This window comes from Ursus arctos, unplaced genomic scaffold (genome assembly GCF_023065955.2).
Source record: "Ursus arctos isolate Adak ecotype North America unplaced genomic scaffold, UrsArc2.0 scaffold_10, whole genome shotgun sequence".
Taxonomy (NCBI): domain Eukaryota; kingdom Metazoa; phylum Chordata; class Mammalia; order Carnivora; family Ursidae; genus Ursus; species Ursus arctos.
In genome coordinates, this window is record NW_026622764.1 from 12,127,901 (window position 1) to 12,145,468 (window position 17,568).

General features: G+C 48.1%; 1 protein-coding gene across 1 annotated transcript in view; it reads left to right on the top strand.

Annotated features, from left to right (window-relative positions):
* Positions 1–297: 297 nt before the first annotated feature.
* Positions 298–17,568, top strand: part of STK24 (serine/threonine kinase 24) — a 113,707-nt gene continuing 96,436 nt past the window's right edge. Inside the window, exon 1 of the mRNA XM_026493508.4 lies at positions 298–682. Coding sequence (XP_026349293.1) covers positions 641–682 — 42 coding nt within the window. The 5' untranslated portion in view covers positions 298–640. The remainder of the gene's footprint in view (positions 683–17,568) is intronic.

Genomic DNA, 17,568 nt, shown 5'->3' on the forward strand with positions numbered 1-17,568 from the left:
GCCGCGGCTGAGGCCCCCCTCCCCGCACTCGTGAGCTGGCCTCCTCCCGGCTCCACTCGGCCGGCTGGGAGCAGGGGGACGCAGCCCACGGGAGGCGCTCGGACCCCCGCCAGGACCCCCGCCCGCCCGGCAGGCGGCGGCGCAGGCGGCTGCGGCCTAGGGCGCCGTGCGGCCGCGAGCCTCCTCCCCCTCCCGGAAGCGCGGGGCGGGGTCCCCGGCCGGGCCGCGGGGGCGGGCGCGGGGGCCGGGCCGGGGCGGGGCGCGCTGGGCTCGGCACTCGCGGGCTCGGCGGGCTGTGCGCGCCCACTCCGGCTTCAGGCGGCCAGCGCGCGCGGGCCCAGGCCGCCCGGCTCTAGCCGAGCAGCGGCGGCGGCGGTAGCGGCAGCTCGCGGCGAGTCTCCGCGCCCCTCGCAGCTCCTTCCCGGCGCGGTGCATGGAGACGCGGCCCGCTGCCCGCCTCTGAGCCCGCCGCCGGGCCCGGGACCCGCCGGGGCTGGAGTGGCCTCAGACTCCGACCGGACTCGGGCTTGGCCGGCCGCCCCCGCCGCCCCAGGGCTGCGCGCGGCCCGCGGGCCTCGTCGCCCGCGCGGATCGCCGCGGCCCGGCCGTCCCGTCCCAGGAAGTGGCCGTCGTGACCGCCATGGCTCACTCCCCGGTGCAGTCGGGCCTGCCCGGCATGCAGGTAAGCAGCAGCCGGGCCGCGAGGGGAGGGAGGGATGCGCCGGCCGGGGCGGAAGCGGGGAACTTGGCGGTGTAAACACGGCCCCCCCCCCACGCTGCCCCTTCCGGGGTCGCGCCGGCCTCCTGCGAGGAGCTCCAGCCCCCAGGGCGCCCCTGCCCGGCGCCGCGGCCGGGGGCTCGAGGACTAGGGGTGGGGGGTGGGTGCAGGGATGTGGGGGCCGCGGCCTGGAGGCGCCCTCGCGCGCCGGGAGCCGCGGTGGTCTGGCAGGGCTGTGGGGGAGCCGGCCGCCTCGCCCTCCCCGCCGCCCTCTCCGCACGACGCCTGCCGAGCTGCAGGCCCGGCGCCGGCCCGGTCCCGGGAGAAGTGATGGGGGGGGGAATGCCCTTGGAGGCCCCGACCCGTTCTCTGGGCCCTGCGTGCGTGCGGGGGGCGGTGGAGGCCCGGTTCCCCCGCGAGCAGGCGATAAAGTTGCGAGGCCGGAGGGGAGCCCCGGGCGCGCCCCGACTCGTCCTGGGCCCGGCCGGGCGGAGGAGGCAGGGCGGGGTGAGGGAAGGTGTAACCGCCAGCCCCACTTCCAGCGCATTTGCTCCGCGCCTTTCCTTCTGGTGCCAATTGAGGGGAAAGTGCGAGCGTGTAAACCTTCTGGAAGGAGGAATCAGTCGGACAGCATGTACTCCAGTGTCCCGAGCCGAGGCTGACCCGCCCGATCTCGGGACACTGGGCTTTCACTTGGACACTTGATTGAATCCAGACGAGTTTCTTCCCAGTAAACCTCTCCGTTGATACTTTGTGGCATCTTGGCTTACCAGTGACTTGTGGTGGTGGTGGTGGGGGGGGGGAGTTGATTTCAAATGTGCGTGCTAGCATTAAAGTTTTTTCGCCTTTGGCAACTGTTTTTTAGCCCTTTGGAAAACAAAACCACTTGGCTCTGATTAATTTGTCATATTTGTAAGCGCACAAATGGTGTCAAAATAATTAGGATTAAAATCTCATGATACAGTTAGAGTATGTCTTTAAAGTTTTGCTGTGCCAGTTTAGTTTAGCGAGTGAACATAAAGAGCTTTAAAAAAAACAATCAGGGTATCCAAGTGGATTGTTATTTTACAGACATCAGCGAGCTCATTCTTTTCTTCTTCCCTTGCCCTTTAGGGTTGAGAAGTTCAGTGTTGGGACCTGGCCGTCGTAGGGGTTGAGACTTGAATCTGCCCGTCTTCCGTGGCAGATCATTCCCCCCCACCCCGTTTTTAAGCCATAAAAAGCTGGGCTTCATTATTCAGGTTTGAAATCTAGAAAAATAGGAACACAAAGCTACCAGCATTTTATCCTGAGGGTTTTTTTTTTTTTAAAGGAGAAACAGTAAAAGTTAATATCTTGAGTGTACATGAAGAAAACTGCCCTTGAATCTCATTTAAAGAGCTTTTAAACTAAACACATTTAAAACCTAAGCTTCTGCTGACTGCTAGGTAAAAATCAGATGTGGTTTCTTGGTATTTCCTAAAGTTCCTGCTTCTCTTTGGTTTGAATGGAGAGGCAGGAAGGCACGGTGAACTGGGTGAAAAATGATTCCTGAGCAGTAGAGCAAGAAGGACCTCTTGAGTTGAAGACATTTTTTTTTTTTTTTATCAGTATTTCCTTTAGACTGACTTATACCGTGTTAATCAGGTTGTAATCTAGTACAGATGCCTCTCTTGAGTTTACGGTGGAGGTAGAAGGCCTTTGTGGAAAGGGAATCAGTTTGAAGAGGTACTGAAAGTCCTATTGGCTGGTGCTCTGAAGTCAGTATCAGATGGTCACCCGGTGGTGGTGTCTGTTCTCAATATTTTTTTGTCCTCGTGTGTGTGTGTGTGTGTGTGTGTGTGTGTGTGTGTGTGTGAAGAGGGTGGGCCAAAATCTTGGGAAGAGAAGGTAAGTTTCCATTTCAAGGTAACTGTTTTTGTTTGGTTGAGACCACCAGATTTTCAGCTGTCACAGTTTTGCGGGGAGGGGTGTAAAAGGTGGCTTTGACCACTTCTGTCTTTAAGTCCATCTACAAACTGTGTAATCATGTTTAGTGTGCTGTCTGGGGAAGAACATTCCTTTCCTCTCTTCTCCCAAGAAGAAAAACAACAAGCACACTTAGTTTTCTACTTTGCATTAGCAGTTGTTACTGCCCCGGGAGGCTTTTCTCAAAGCTGTTGTAGGTTAAAGAGAGGCACACCTGCTTTTGACTCTTCTCTAGGATAAAACAAGAGAGACGTGCTAACCCTCCTGTGCCATGTCCTGATATCTCCCATCCCCCGCCTTTTTTTTTTTTTTTTTCCCTCCTCTCTCATCTTCTGAACAGGGCTTATAAGGAGTTGGGTTAAAAATTTCAGAGACAGCAGAGTGAGTTCAGGCATCCTGAATTTAAGTATCAAAGATACTTAAAAAGTAAGCCTGAAAGGACATTTTAGTATAAACACCATTTTTTGTTGTCTCGCAAATCATTTTTATGCCTCTAGATTTTTATTGGTGGCTCTGGAGGCATAGGTGTTATTTATGCTGTCTTCCAGATGTGGAAGCCAACAGAGACTAGTTGAACTGACCAAGGAGAGGGAGTGTATTAGCTGGCGAGTGTGTGATTTGAAACCAGAACTTTCCTGTATTGTTGTTTTATTATTAACTGTTGCAAACATTAAAGGTTTTTTTCATTCCAGTTCGGGTTTGCAGAGGAAATAATGAGAAATCAGGGTTATGAGACTTATTTTATTCAGTCAGGAGCGTTACTGAGCACTTACGTGCCAGGTGCTGGATGAGGGGTGGAGGACTGTACACCCGAATGAGTTAATATTTGTAATAAATGTTTAGTGAAGGTTGCCAGGGGCCTTTCTTTTTTTACCTCCCACATCCCAGTTTTCTATTAGCATAGGGGAGAAAATAAAAAATCATGAACTGAATGTAGTAACTACAAATAGACATAAAGAAATTAGGTTGATTTGTGGATGTATGTACTCCATGTCCTTGAACATTTGTCGTTTCAGTTTAATTCAGATTTGAAGAAAAGCAAGCTTCAGTTGGCGGTAGGAACACTGGCCAGCTTTTAGTTTGCTTAAATTGTAATTCAAAAAGAATTAGATTTTGGTTTATAAGTTTCTCTTGCAGATTTTTATCAGTCACATCTAAGCTTCCAAGCTTTTTTGGTTTGTGACCCGCGTAAGTATATTTTACAACAAGATCTGAAACAAAAGTTTCCGGAGACGGTCCTCATCCTCACTGCTTGTGGATTGTTCTGCTGTTGTGTGATGTATTTTATTAAAAAAAAAAAAGCTGGTTGCAACACTAAATTGATTTCACAGCTGACTGGTTTGACCCAAGTTTGAAAAATACTGAATTAGGTATGTCACATGTGTAGGACAGCTGAGTTACTTAGCATGTTTTGAGGATGTCGTTAATTTAGGATATTTTCCTATTTGAAAGTACAGACGGTTTGCAGGAATAGCTGGAAAACTTGGCTCCTACTTGGTAAGTCATCCTGCCCCCCTCTCTCCCTCTCCATTGTTCTAATTGGTTGGAGAGACTAACCTTTGCTGAGAAGGCCCCTTTAAGTTGGGAGAGCGAGAAGGACATGAACAGTTCGGGCATGTCGGGAGCTTTCCTCAAGTGCTCTTGCTTACCCTGGGGAAACCTGTGTGCACTTGAAAATCTGGGAAAGAAGGAAAACAGAAGGACAGCTGCATTTAATTGTGGCTTCAGTGCTCTTGCATCTTTTTTTCTTGTTAGTGTCACATTGCCATAGTTTTTTTTCCTGTTTCCATGGGAGAGGCCTCTCCATGTTCAGCCTGTTGCCATCTGTGCCCTGGGGGAAAGTTGGCATGTTCTGGTGTATGGACGTTCAGGGTATTTATTTGTGAGATTGAGGTTCTGAAGGCACCTTGAGGGAAATGCTTTAGTGTGGAATGGGGTCCAGGGTCTTAGAACATTGGACGAGATGGGGAGCCTGCATTCACGCAGCACATTGCTGGAGTGTGGTTTCAGGACCTTGGGGGTGGGTGAGACCCTCCTTTGGCCATGTGCTTGGCAAGTCAGCAGCCTAGCTAGAGCTGATCTGGGTGGTCTGCCTACAAAGGTTCCAGTGACTGAAGTGCCCAGACAAAGGTGTGGGGTTGGAAAGCGGGTTCACTTGGTCTAGCTGGACCCCAGAGCTGGAGAGGCAGCGGAGGGGTTGGGGGAGGGGGCCCAGCACTCTGGCTGCAGTAGGGTAGTGCCGAGTGTCCTGAACCTGAGAAGCCCTGCTTCCCTGCTGCTGGTGGAAGGAGCTGGATTCTGGGGCTTGCTGGCTGCCACTTGGAAGGCAGTGAGGGGAACCCCAGGCTGGTGAGAGTAGGGGCAGACAAGACTGAGTGGTTGGGGGTTCAGGTGTCAGCAGGATAGCCAAGGTGGACTTTTTTCTTTTTTAAAATTTTTATTCTCAACTAACGTCCACCCCACGTGGGGCTCCAGCTCACAACCCCGATATCAAGAGTTGCACGCTCCACCGACCGAACCAGCCAGGCGCCCCCTCAAGGTGGACGTTTTAGCAAGATTGACTTCAACCATTGGTAATTTGAACCTCCGTGAACATTTAATAGTCTTTTTTTACGGTTCCCATCTCCTCTGCTTTTCACCCTTTTTGCCGTTCTACGCTAAGAGTAATAAGGAATATAAAGGTATGGATTTCTGTTACTGTTAATTGACTAAGTATGTTTTTTAAATTTCCATTTCAATACTCCATATTCCCTCTTTTCCTCTATCACCCAGATTTAACAGTGTTAATAATTTGTTTTGCTTAAAAGTGTCTTTTGGGGGGGGAAGTGTTGTTAGAAGATTTTTAAAAATTAAAAATGTAACTTGGAGGAGTCTAAGACATTTTGGTTGTAATCCCAGCTTATGGGAACGTTCCCAAGTGACCTTCAAGTAGAAATTGGTCAGGTTAGATTTTTCTAGGCTGCTAACATAGCACGGTGTCCCCTCGGAGTCGTTATGGGCAAGTGGCAGCCATCCTTGCTTTCTCGTTCCTGTGTGTGATGTAACTTTTGTGCTCCCCTTTGCACCGTTCGAACGCGCGGCGCTGCTTTCGCTTGCTTCATGCACGTGGACATTGCTTCGCAGTTGAATGGTATTTCTAGGACCTTGGTACAAGATGTAGTTTGAGGAGTAACCTAAGAAATGGCCTATTGGCAGTTACTGCTTCTTTCTAGAGTATTTTTTACAGACACGCGGAGGCCAGGGTCAAGGAGTCAGAGGACCTCTTGAGAAACACGCCGCTTGGCGCTCTGTCTGGGAGCCATCTCCCAGTGATTCAGAGTTGCCTGCTGGGGCGTTCGGTACCTGCAGGAAGCGGACCACACCCAGCCAACCCTTCTGTGGCTTTTTTTATGCATTAGCTCAGCATTGTTATCATTCATGGAACCTTGTAGCAGGAGCGAGTGCAGGAAATAGAGGTTGCCCTCTGTTATCCCTCCGTGCCTGTTTAGGGTCAACTGCTGTCCTTGGACCAGTCATTTCCCTTAATTCATGTTTTTGCGGTACAATATGTTTAAAACTCCTAGTGCCAAGTGCTTTGGGAAAAAGAGAAACATGGCTAATACAACACCTGGCTCCTGGAGTGAGTATGGAGTTTCCTAATCCTAAATGGCTCCCTGGTTTCCAAGGTTCAGATTAAGAAAAATAAAACAAGATGTACCTTTGCTTGCTACAAAGTATACAAACACCCCAGATTGTGGATTACAAAGGCACCCTTATGCGCATACCCCTGGGAACAGCAGTGTTGACTTTAGAGACCTTCCATTATGTTTTCTTGAGGGTTGTTATGTTTTCTTGAGGGTTCATGGTCAGTACAAGGAACCTTATCTGTGCAGCGCCCTCTGGTATTTGAATAAATTGTGGGAAAGCTTTGAGTTTTATATTAGTGCTTACGAAATATGTAGCGGGTGTTTATCTTCCTATTATTTTAAGCTTCTTCCTATTTTTAAAAAGGTTTTTAGGCCCTGAGATTTGAAATGACTCTATAGGTCCAGATTCTTTGTTTTATTTTTAATTATTTAGGATTTTTGTTTAGTTCTTATTTAAAAGGGTGAACACATGATTTAAAGAGTCATATGGCCTTATAAGGTTTGTTTGGAAGGATAGCAGGGACTTGCCCCTTGCCTCCCATTCTTCCTCCCCAAAGGCAGCCCCTTTGATCTCTCTTAGCTGATTGTTGTTATTTTCACTTTGTTTATAAAGAACATTAAAAAATTGCTGCTACTTTTTTTCTAGTTTCAGGCATTATCTGTGGACTTTGGACTCTGAAGAGGAGGATTTAGTTCTTGCCTCCTTCGGGCTCATGTCCCTCTCTTCCGACTCCCCAGCATAGTCACATTGTGACTTTGGTTGCGTTAGTGTGGACATTAGTGGGACTGTAATGCCTGGGCCTAGCCCAGCCATTAGCAAACCGGGATAACTTTTCAAATCTTCTCTGAAAAAATTTTTTTTAAATAATGTAATTGCCTTATGTTGGGCTGCTATAACAACATACCATACATAGACTGGGTAGCTTAAACAGTAAATATTTATTTCTCACAGTTCTGGAGTCTGGCAAGATCAAGGCTCTGGAAGATTCTGTGTCTGCTGAGGGTACTCTTCCTGGGTCATGGACGGTCTTCTACACGGCAGAGGGGTCAGGGAGCCCTCTAGGCTCTCTAAGGACACTTGTCCCAATCCCAGGGGCTCCAGGCGTCACCTCGTAATACCAATTCCATAGGGATTGGGTCTCAATGTAGGAATTTTGGGAGGACATAGACGTTTAGTCTGTAGAAATATTTATAGCTTATTCAACCAAAACTCACACAAGTTGTTGAAATCTTTTCTGAAGTTCAGGGAGAGCAGACAGGCGATCCATGTCACCTTTCTGGAGAAGTCTTCCTGTGAGCCTTCTGAGCCTCTCCCGTGTGGACCGGTGGTCTTCCGCGCTTGGTGCTCTGCTCACAGCCTCTGTCTCCTTTTGCCCTCAACCGTGGGCTCCTCGTGCTGCTCTGGACCCGTCTTTCTGTATCTCCGGCGTTGTCTGTCTGGGTTCGCACGGTTGTGTTGGTGAAACCTTTCTTCCAGTGCCTTCCTGTGACCGAGGTACATGGGAGATAGGTTTTTTGAGGTCATGGATATCTGAACATTTCTTTTCCTCTCGATTAATATTTTGGCATGGGATATAGTCACAAGGCGGAAATTACTTTCCCCCAGGAGTTTGAAGGCACTCCTCCGGTGTGTTTTGCTTTCGCTATTGCCGGCGAGGGCTGTAGTGCCGCGCCAGCGCTGGGTTCTGTGTGTGCGAGCCGCTTGGCTCTTCCTGAACCTCATAGGATCTGCTTTTTTTTCTTCATGACCTCAGTTTTCCCAATGACATGTTGTGATGCGGGTCTGTTTTTTGTGATAGGTGGTCAGTAAGCCCTTCTAATCAGGCAGCTCAGGCATTTTCTGTGTTCTCTCTTTCTGAAATTATTGTTTGGATGTTGGACCTTCTAGTGAGGACTGGTCGTCTTTGTCCTTTTTACGTAGTTTTCTGGAAGACAGTCTCAGTTTTTTCTTCCAGCTCTTCTGAGTATTTCTGCTCTTATTTTTTTAAATTCTAAGAGCTCTTTTGGTTCTCTGAATGCTCTTTTATTGTTTCAGTTGAAATATTTGCTCTTATCTCTGAGTATGTTAATTGCAGTTATGTTTTCTTCCTTCAGAAAAGATTCTCTTCCTCCAAGGTCCTTTCTTCCGTCTTGTTGGTCATGGTCTTTAGTTCAAATGCTAGAGGACACCCTTGAATGTCCTCTCATATTTAAGAGTGGGGGACAACCAAGCTAATTGGAAATCTGAGCCCCTGAATGGAGCTTTTTAAACCTCAGTGATACGAGGTGCTTCTACCAGATGGGAGAGGTGAGGAATGGCTGTTGTCCATTTCTTTTAGCTTTTTATATGTTTCCCCTTCCTGGAGAAGCTTCTGACCTGCTCAGGTCTGGACCCCTTCTTGTCCACAGCTGGTGCCCTCCCTCCACCCCCCCCCGGGGGGGGGGCTGATCCCTCCGTTCTGCGGCCTGAAGCCCACAGAGCACCGGATGGAGGGGAAGGACTGAGTGTGGGCGTGGCATCTTGGGGAGCTTCGTTCCCCCCGTTTTTTAACACACCGCCTCTGTCCGCCGCTGCTGAGTCTGCTGCTGCCCATTCCAGAAACCCTCTGCTTCCTTTTCAGGGGCTGTGCTTTCAGGAGTTCCTTGATTGGGAAGGCGGGGCAGCTGCCTGGCTCTGAGCAGGGAAGGCCATCGGGATGTCTAACCACTTCGTTAATTGACTTTCCATCCTTATTTTAGGTGCTGCCAGTTCCTGAGTTGTGTGGATTCAGGCTGCAAATGGGCTCGGTTCTCCGAGCTCTCCACCTCCGGTTTAGCATGTCGCCCCCCCGCCCCCCCCCAATATTTCTTCCCACTTCTGGAATTTCATTGCTTTTGGTCTTCTCTCCCTTCCTGGTGGACAGAGACTTAACTTTTTAAGAAAACTCCCTTATTATGGCTGTAGGGGGACTTCAGGATTGTCCAGAGTAGATGCTTAGGCTCAGGGTGCCTTCTACGGGGAAGTCCCTCTCTTTCGTTGTTACAGGTGAATGACTAGAATGAGGACAATTTGAATTCCAAGATCAGGACTTTTCCAAGTGCCCTAGTGCAGTGAAGAACTCCCGAGGCCCTTGTTCCCTTCAGGAGACTGTGGCTTCTGTTTTCTTTCCGCTAGTCAACAGCAATATAAATATATGCCTGTTTTTCCGTATCTCTAACAGTGACCTCGATGTCCCAGCTTGAGCCGAGAGCCTGCCTTTCTCCGTTCTGTGTCTCATTGTCTAGTCTCAAGAACCATTTCTTGGAGCCTTGTAGCATCTCTTTGGAGAAGCGTTTTCTTCAGTTGATGTATGTTTTGGGGGCCCAGCCGCTGGCCTGGAATTGTGTGCTTCTTGGGAGGGTGGGGGTAGCGTCAGGCACCGCCCCTGTTCGGCAGCGGTCAGCACGGGACTTGGGCCTGGAGGCGCAGCCGGTGGCGGACACGTGTGGAGGTGGTTTGCCGTGCGTTGGGGGCTGTGCACTGCGGACTGTGGCCCGTGGCGTGGAGGTCTCTGTGCACCCCATGCCCTGCACAGTCTTGTGTGGGGCCCAGCGCTGCTCCGTAAATACTCGGCATTGACAAACCCATGGCTCAGGTGCGTATCTAAACAGGTGAGGCTGCTCTTACGGGATGTTACCTTTAAAATGATTTCCTACTTAGGAACAATGTATCTTTTTGGGTGGAAATTTACAGTAATAACTAGCAAGTTTTCCAGGTGTGTAGCTGCCTTAGGGACCACAATTTGAAAACCATTAAACTGCAGAATTAAAAATCCTTAAATCCCTATTGCAGTCCACTGTGGGACACCCTGTAGTGATGCCCATTTGAAAGCCCAGTTGAAAATCAGTGCTTGGGGCACCTGGCTGGCTCACGCAACTCTTTTTTTTTTTTTTGGTTTCACCAGTTCAAATTTTTATTTTTATTAATTAATTAATTTTTTAATTTAAATTCAAGTTAGTTAACATATAGTATAGCATTGGTTTCAGAAGTAGAATTTAGTGATTCATCAGTTCCATATAGCCCCCAGTGCTTATTACTTCAAGTGCCCTCCTTAATGCCCATCACCTGGTTAGCTCATCTCCCCTCCCACCTCCCCTCCATCATCCCTTAGTTTGTTCCCCATACTTAAGAGTCTCTTATGGTTTGCTTCCCTCTGTTTTTATCTTATTTTAGTTTTCCTCCCCTTCCCCTATGTTCACGTGTTTTATTTCTTAAATTCCACATACGAGTGAAATCATATGCTATTTTTTTTTCTCTGACTTCACTTAACACAATACACTCAGGTTCCATCTGTGTTGTTGCAAATTGCAAGATTTCATTCTTTTTGATCCCCGAGTAATATTCCGTTGTGTATATATACCACATCTTCTTTATCCATTCATCAGTTGGTGGGCATTTGGGCTCTTTCAATAATTTGGCTATTGTTGATAGTGAGAGCATACAACTCTTGATCTTGGAGTCATGAGTTCGAGCCCCACATTGGGTGTAGAGGTGGCTTAAAAAGAAAATCTTGAAGAATCAGTTCTTGAGATTTATGTCTTGTATTTCAGAAGAGTGACTTTAGGGACGCCTGGGTGGCTCAGTCGGTTGAGTGTCTGCCTTCGGCTCAGGTCATGATCCCGGGGTCCTGGATCGAGTCCCACATTGGGCTCCCTGTTTGGCAGGGGGCCTACTTCTCCCTCTGCCTGCCACTCCCCCTGCTTGTGCTCCTTCTCTCTCTCTCTTTCTCACAAATAAATAAATAAAATCTTAAAAAAAAAAAAAAAAAAGAGCGACTTTGGAACCATGGATCTAACTTTGGGAATTGAACAGGCTTCTGTGAGACTTGTTAGAGCCTTTACTATTTTAGCAGGTATTATAAACCTGTTGGGAAAAAGAGGAGGATGTGTGTTCTGTATCTTTTTGGCGTCAGAACCTTACTTTGTAAGGAGTGCATCTCTTAGAACTAGCATTCCGTGGTTCTTGGAAAACACTTCACCAGAACAAAAGTCCTGAACTCGATCATCTTCCACAGGGTTGTGAGGATAACTTCTCTTAACTGTTGATTTTATCAAGTCATTCTCTGCCGAAGAACCTTGGGTTGCTTCCTGACCAAATACCTTGTACTGCTTTTCAGTGCTTCTCCTTGGTCAGCTCACTGCTCCTCCTGCCTGTGCTCACCTGCTCACCTGGCAGGGTATCCCCTGCCTCTGCCCAGTGACCCCTGGTGAGCACTTAGTATTTATGTCATGTTGCCTTCTTTTTTCCTGGTTGGATTTGGAGGGAAGGGTGCGCACTGCCCAGCCGGCTCCCCATGATGAGCACCTGCTGGGGGTGGGGACGGTTAGGAGATGAATGGGCTCTCTCTGGGCAAAACTTGATTTTTTTTTCTTGCAGTGATGTGTTTAATGCTTAAGAGATACAGATCTGTTTGAACTGGGGAAAATATTCCAGGCCAGTAGTGTTTGGGATGTCGGAGGTTTTATGCTTTTATGTATAAAGATTTGATTTGATTTTTAATTCGAAAAATGATCTGTATCTATATTAGCAGTCTTTCATTAGAGTTTACAATAATTAGCTAAACTTCGTTCTTACCAGACTTGCTTATTTGAGGGTCGTTTTTGAGGGAAGGAGAGGTCTTGATTTTTTTTTCTTTTTTTGAAAGTGCATTGTAATTTTTCTGAGTTTTTTTATATGGTTTTTTCCAATATAAGGGTAAGTGGTATATTAAGCAGATTTAGGAGATGGACTAGTTGTGAGGTTTGGGTTCCTGTATTTCATTTGTCAGTGAAGAGTCGAGTCTTTCTAAAAACAGAATTTGTGTCATTCAGGGGGCTTCTCTCCGTATTGTCTCCTTCAAGAAACAATGAGGCTCTGCCGTGAGGTGAAACTGGCTGCATTTCCTGGCCTCATTGTCCTGACACAGGCTGCTTGTCCTTGTCCCTGACGCGGGGGGGGGGGGTGCATCTGAAGAGGGCGCACCTGATGGTGGCCGGGGTCTCCAGTCACATTCCCAGATGCTCCAGCAGCCCGGGTGTGGCCGGAGATGATGTGGGATGGAATTTCATTTCCACTTAGGCTTGAAGCAGGGTCGTGTTTTCAAGTGATCCCATAGTTCGAAACAGTTTGGAGTTGAAAAGCGGTTTTGCCAAGGATCTACTTGATTCCTCCCTTTGGGATGGATTACTGTGTATGTGGACCAAATGGTTTCTCCGCCCACCCCCAAAATACAAATACAGATGTTCACATACGTGTATATAAAGTATGTTAATTTCTTTTCCGAAAGCTTGTGCTGTAACCCTCCTGGTCAGAAATAGTTTTTCCTCTTTGTAGTTCCAAAAAGAATAAAGTTTATATTTTCTTTTTATTTCCAAAAGGAACAAACCTCACAACATCCCGAAAAACAGAGTGAAAAGTTAAAGTGATAAAATACTGATGAATTACTAAATTCTACTTCTGAAACCAATATTACACTCTATGTTAACTCACTTGAATTTAAGTAAAAATTAGTAGGAAAAAAAGATGTAAAAAATTATAAAATATTTTAAGCCCTTTTAAAAGGTAAAATTCTCCATATTTTTATACATGGTTGGTTGCACATATTATTTCTTAATAGGTTAGCCATAGCAATCAAGGCTGGTTTTGAAATTCCGTGAAAACGATTCTTCCCTGTGTCCTTTCGTGTCAGGGTAGTGATAATTCCGTTCATTTCTGCTGGGGAATCTGTGGTCGTAAGGCTCTTTGGAAACCAGTGCAAGGGCCTTCCCTTGGTTATCTGCTGTGGTGTAAGAGCCCACCTCCTAATCTGGCCACACTGTCTGTGTGTTCATCTGTTACAAGGTCATGTGAAGTGGGGGGTTGAAGGTGGGTACAGAAATGGGATGCCCCTGCTGGAAAAACACTCTCACTCTGGCCCCTGTTAAAATATTTCTAAAGCAAAAGCATCTATGATCCCACTACTTGAGTATAGCTGTTTTTTATTTTGCTTATTTTCCAGTTGTCTCTGTACGTACATATCTTTAAGAAATTGCAGTCATACACAGGTGCTCATTTTATATTGTTTTCTATTCAGAAATGGATCATAAATACCGCCCCCATTTCCACATGATTTGTTTTAGCGTCTTAACTGACTTACCCTTACCTCCTTCGTGTAAGGCATGCCTCTTCCTTGGGACATGGAGCTCTAGTGAGAAGCCCTGTCCTGTTTGGCTCTGATGATTAGACGGTAACCTTGCCACTTTCTTTTGCCTCTGGAGAAAGAAACAGTAATTCATCATTCCTCCTCCTCCAGCGGTATTATTGGACCAGCACTGTTATTGTTGTTAATTGCTTTGCTTCCATTGATAAGCTAGACCACTCACCCGGTGGGATTGCAAATTCATGCTGGGCTCTCACCCCTTGTTGAGTTGTATCCCAAACAGAGGACACTGCATGTGGACTGGGGCCCACAACGACTGGGTGCACAAGTGTGCCTGTGTGTACGAGCAGGTGCGCATGCGTGCGCGGGCTGGCGTGGGCGGGAACTCAAGCGCAGAACCGCTCTCGTTTCTGGGCCTCCTCTAGGTAGTTGGCCAGTGAAGGAAATGGTAGGGACCTGAGGAGGATGAGCGGCAGGAATCCCGCCTGGCTGAGTTGTATTCTTAATTGTTCTTCAGGTGAATACTTCATATATCTGATAAGTATTCTAGTTGGTTTTTTTTTTAAAGATTTTATTTATTTATTTGACAGAGAGCACAAGCAGGGGGAGAGGCAGAGGGAGAAGCAGGCTCCCCACCGAGCAGGGGGCCCAGTATAGGGCTCGATCCCAAGACCCCGGGATCATGACCCGAGCCAAAGGCAGATGCTTGACTGACTGAGCCACCCAGGCACCCGAGTATTCTAGTTGTAAAGTAGCTTTTATATTGTGTGTATTTCTTTTCAGTCCTTTGCTTTAATGAAAAGTTGTAGATGACCGGGAAACTGGCAGGACTGTGAGAGGTGCAGGTATTGTGAGTTAAGATTACAGCTCTGAATGGACATTCACTCCTTAATAGGACCAGTCCGCTCTTGAGCAGTTTGAGTATATAACACATGCTGTGTATCCACGTTTCTTCCCGCGCCAGGTGCACGCGTGAGTGAGGGACCGCCGGCCGCGCTGGTGCCGGTGTTGAGGGCGGGATGCCTCGTAGCTGCATGGAGTGGCCGTGGGGCTGGAGCGGCCAGATGAATCTCTCGGCACCAAGACTGGGAATCGCCCCCATCACTTCATGTCCGGCCGGGTGGGTTCAGATCAGCTTAGATCTTTCCTCCAGAGAAGTTAGGAAAAACTTGCTTTCTCAGAGACTTGGGGGTTTTGGAACTTTGAGTAGGGGACATGGGCCTGTACTATCGACCTTCTGACATACATATGTTTTTAATGAAGGGAAAAGTTTGAGAAATACAAGGCAGTGTTAGGAGAATTTAGCATTATTGAATTCTGCTGGAACCTGTTGGCCTTTTCTCTTCATTCAAATTCGAAAAGTTTTCTTTATTGTGTGATTGTCTTTATTTGTTTAGCTCTTTCGAGCGCGGACTCGGAAGTGAGCGTTGTTGGATAGACGGGTAATTACAGAGAGGAAGTGCTGTCAGACACTGGGGTAAAGGTCTTCGCTATTTAAAGCTGAAACGGTTAAGTGTCGGCTGGCCTTTTGCCTTGTGGTGTTCCATAAAATAGAAAAATTTATAAGGGCTATGTTAATATTTTGATTATAATTTAGTTCCAGAATCTTACCCCACTGTTACAGTGTGATGCAAGCAGAAGCAATTTTTCATATGTCAGAAAGAAAGTTTAAAATACGGACATTCCCCCAGTGCGTGTCAGATTTCGTTTGTAAGTTTGTTGGTTAGAAGTCTGATATGTTTTCTTCTAGAAACGAGTTTAGAAATGGTGGTTAAGTTGTGAGGCTAGGCTAGAAAAGCCTAACTGACCTATAATTTAAGGGTCAAGTTCCTGGTTCCGAAGGCAGGAAGCCAGTTGGTGTAAGAGAGCTGGGGGAGAAGGAAGTGTTTTCTTTCCTTTTCTTCGTGTAGGCCTGGCCCCGTGCAGCATTTCCGAGCTCAGGGTGGGCTCCTGCAGAGTGCTGGCCCTCACTGTTACTCCCAGTCCCTGTCTGCTCCATCTGTGAAGGCCTTCTTGGTGCCCTGGCTCCGGTGTGAGACCTCCCGATGGCATCCCTGCAACAGGTTTCAGTGGTTCCTACTTAAAATTCTGATGCCGTGTTTTAAAGCTGATTTTAGCTCGATGTTGGGAAAGCATCTATACTAGTTGATATACAAGTAGTAGTTGTTAATTACAGGAAGAAAGTGTGTTGCTCTAAGTAGATACCTAAAATGTGGAGTGTCGGGCAGGGAGAGATTGATGGCATCTATAGGAGACGATGTATGTGCACGAGGAAGGTGGAGCGGCCACGCCCTGCGCCGGCTGGCGCTGGAATTACGGGGACAAATGATAAACCCTGTCTACAGGGGACGTACATCCTAATAGCAGGGGCAAGTAGGTAAGCACACTGGTCAGTGGGATGAAGGCACAGAAGTAGCACAGAGGAGAGAGTAATGAAATACCAGGAGAGGTGGCACTTTGAAAATCGACAAAAGAAATGATGCCTGAGCTCTGTTCTAGAAGACTTTTTATTTATTTATTTTTAAAGATTTTATTTATTTGATAGAGAGAGACAGCCAGCGAGAGAGGGAACACAAGCAGGGGGAGTGGGAGAGGAAGAAGCAGGCTGCCAGCGGAGGAGCCCAATGCGGGGCTTGATCCCAGAACACCGGGATCATGCCCTGAGCTGAAGGCAGATGCTTAATGACTGCACCACCCAGGCGCCCCTACAAGACTTTTTAAAGGCAGAAAGAATCTAGACAGATTAGACTGTTCAAAAGCATAAGCATTTTTTTTTTAATAGCAGCGTTTGGAAAAGTGCAAGGAATTCAGTTTTCTTCGACATGAAAGGGAAAGGAAGGAGAGCAAGGGACAGGAGTTAAAGAGGTAGTCAGGGACCAGATCATAGAGGACCATGCCCAGTGGTCTGGGCTGCAGCCTGTTAGGTGAAGCAGAATTCCCAGGGAAGTTTGCAGCTGCGGGGGGAGACCAGTTTTGGATTTCAACAGTTTGACTGGTCCCTGGGCTAGGAGACCCTTGCTGTGGCCCTGGGCACACCGATGGGGGACTGGACTGAGGCCTCGGTGGGGTGGGGAGAAGGGGAGGGATTCCAGAGGGAGCAGTAGGTGGAATGGACTGCCTTTGGTAGGGGTGGCAGTGGAGGGAGAGGGGGGGTTCGAGGGGGGCCTCTAGGGTTCTGGCTTGGGCGTGTGGGTGAATGAATGGAGGGGCCACGGATCGGTGTCGGTGATCCATCTAAGGGGTGAGATAGGAGATCTGTATCTATTTCAGATGCCTGGAATGTAGGTGTGGAGGAAAGGAATAGGTGGTTTCATATCTGGGTCTGGAGCTTGGGGCAAGAATCCAGATGAATCTAGACAGATTAGACTGTTCAAAAGCATAAGCATTTTTTTTTTTTTAATAGCAGCGTTTGGAAAAGTGCAAGGAATTCAGGACCGATGCTGTGACTTATTAAGTAGGTCATCAGCGATGGTTAGCAGTATGGGCGTGAGCACATTGAAGAGGGTGTTGAAAGGCTAGGAGCCTGGATGCCCCACCTGCCCTTCCCTGTGAGTCCTGCCCTGAGCTCTGCTGGCCCAGCAGCAGGGCATCGCCACCTGAGGCCCCGGGCTGGGGAGTGAGTGTTAGTCTGTCATCCGTGGGCACAGTATGCGAGCTGATTGTCCTGAAGTCAAGAGCAGCTTGTAGTTTCTTGGGCGGCAGGGTGTTCCTTTTGACAAACGTTTTAGTGGATTAAACCCTATGCCAGAGCTCCAAGTACCCAGTACTCAAGATACGCTGAATTTTGCCCGTCAGTCTCTTTCATGGGTGGTTTAATGGATGTGGCTCATGCAGTGGATCAGAAAGCAGCCGTCCGGTGAGCCGGATGGTAGACTTAACAAGGACGCGCAAACATTTGGTCTGGTCACACCTGGAGAAACCGGTGTGGAAGCCTCCAGATTAAACCAAGTGAGCTTTCGTTTCAGCCCAGATGGAGGATGTGGAGGTTCCTTCCGAGCCTTGTACTCCACCTGGTCCCACCCGGGGTGGCGGGGCGGCGGGGGGGGGGGGGGGGGGGGGAGTCGGGAAGAATGAAAGCAGCGCTGGGGGGGGTCGTGTGGGCTGATTGTGTTGTTGAGATCGTTTGCTTCAGTGTGTTGTGTACAACTTAAGTGTGCTGAAA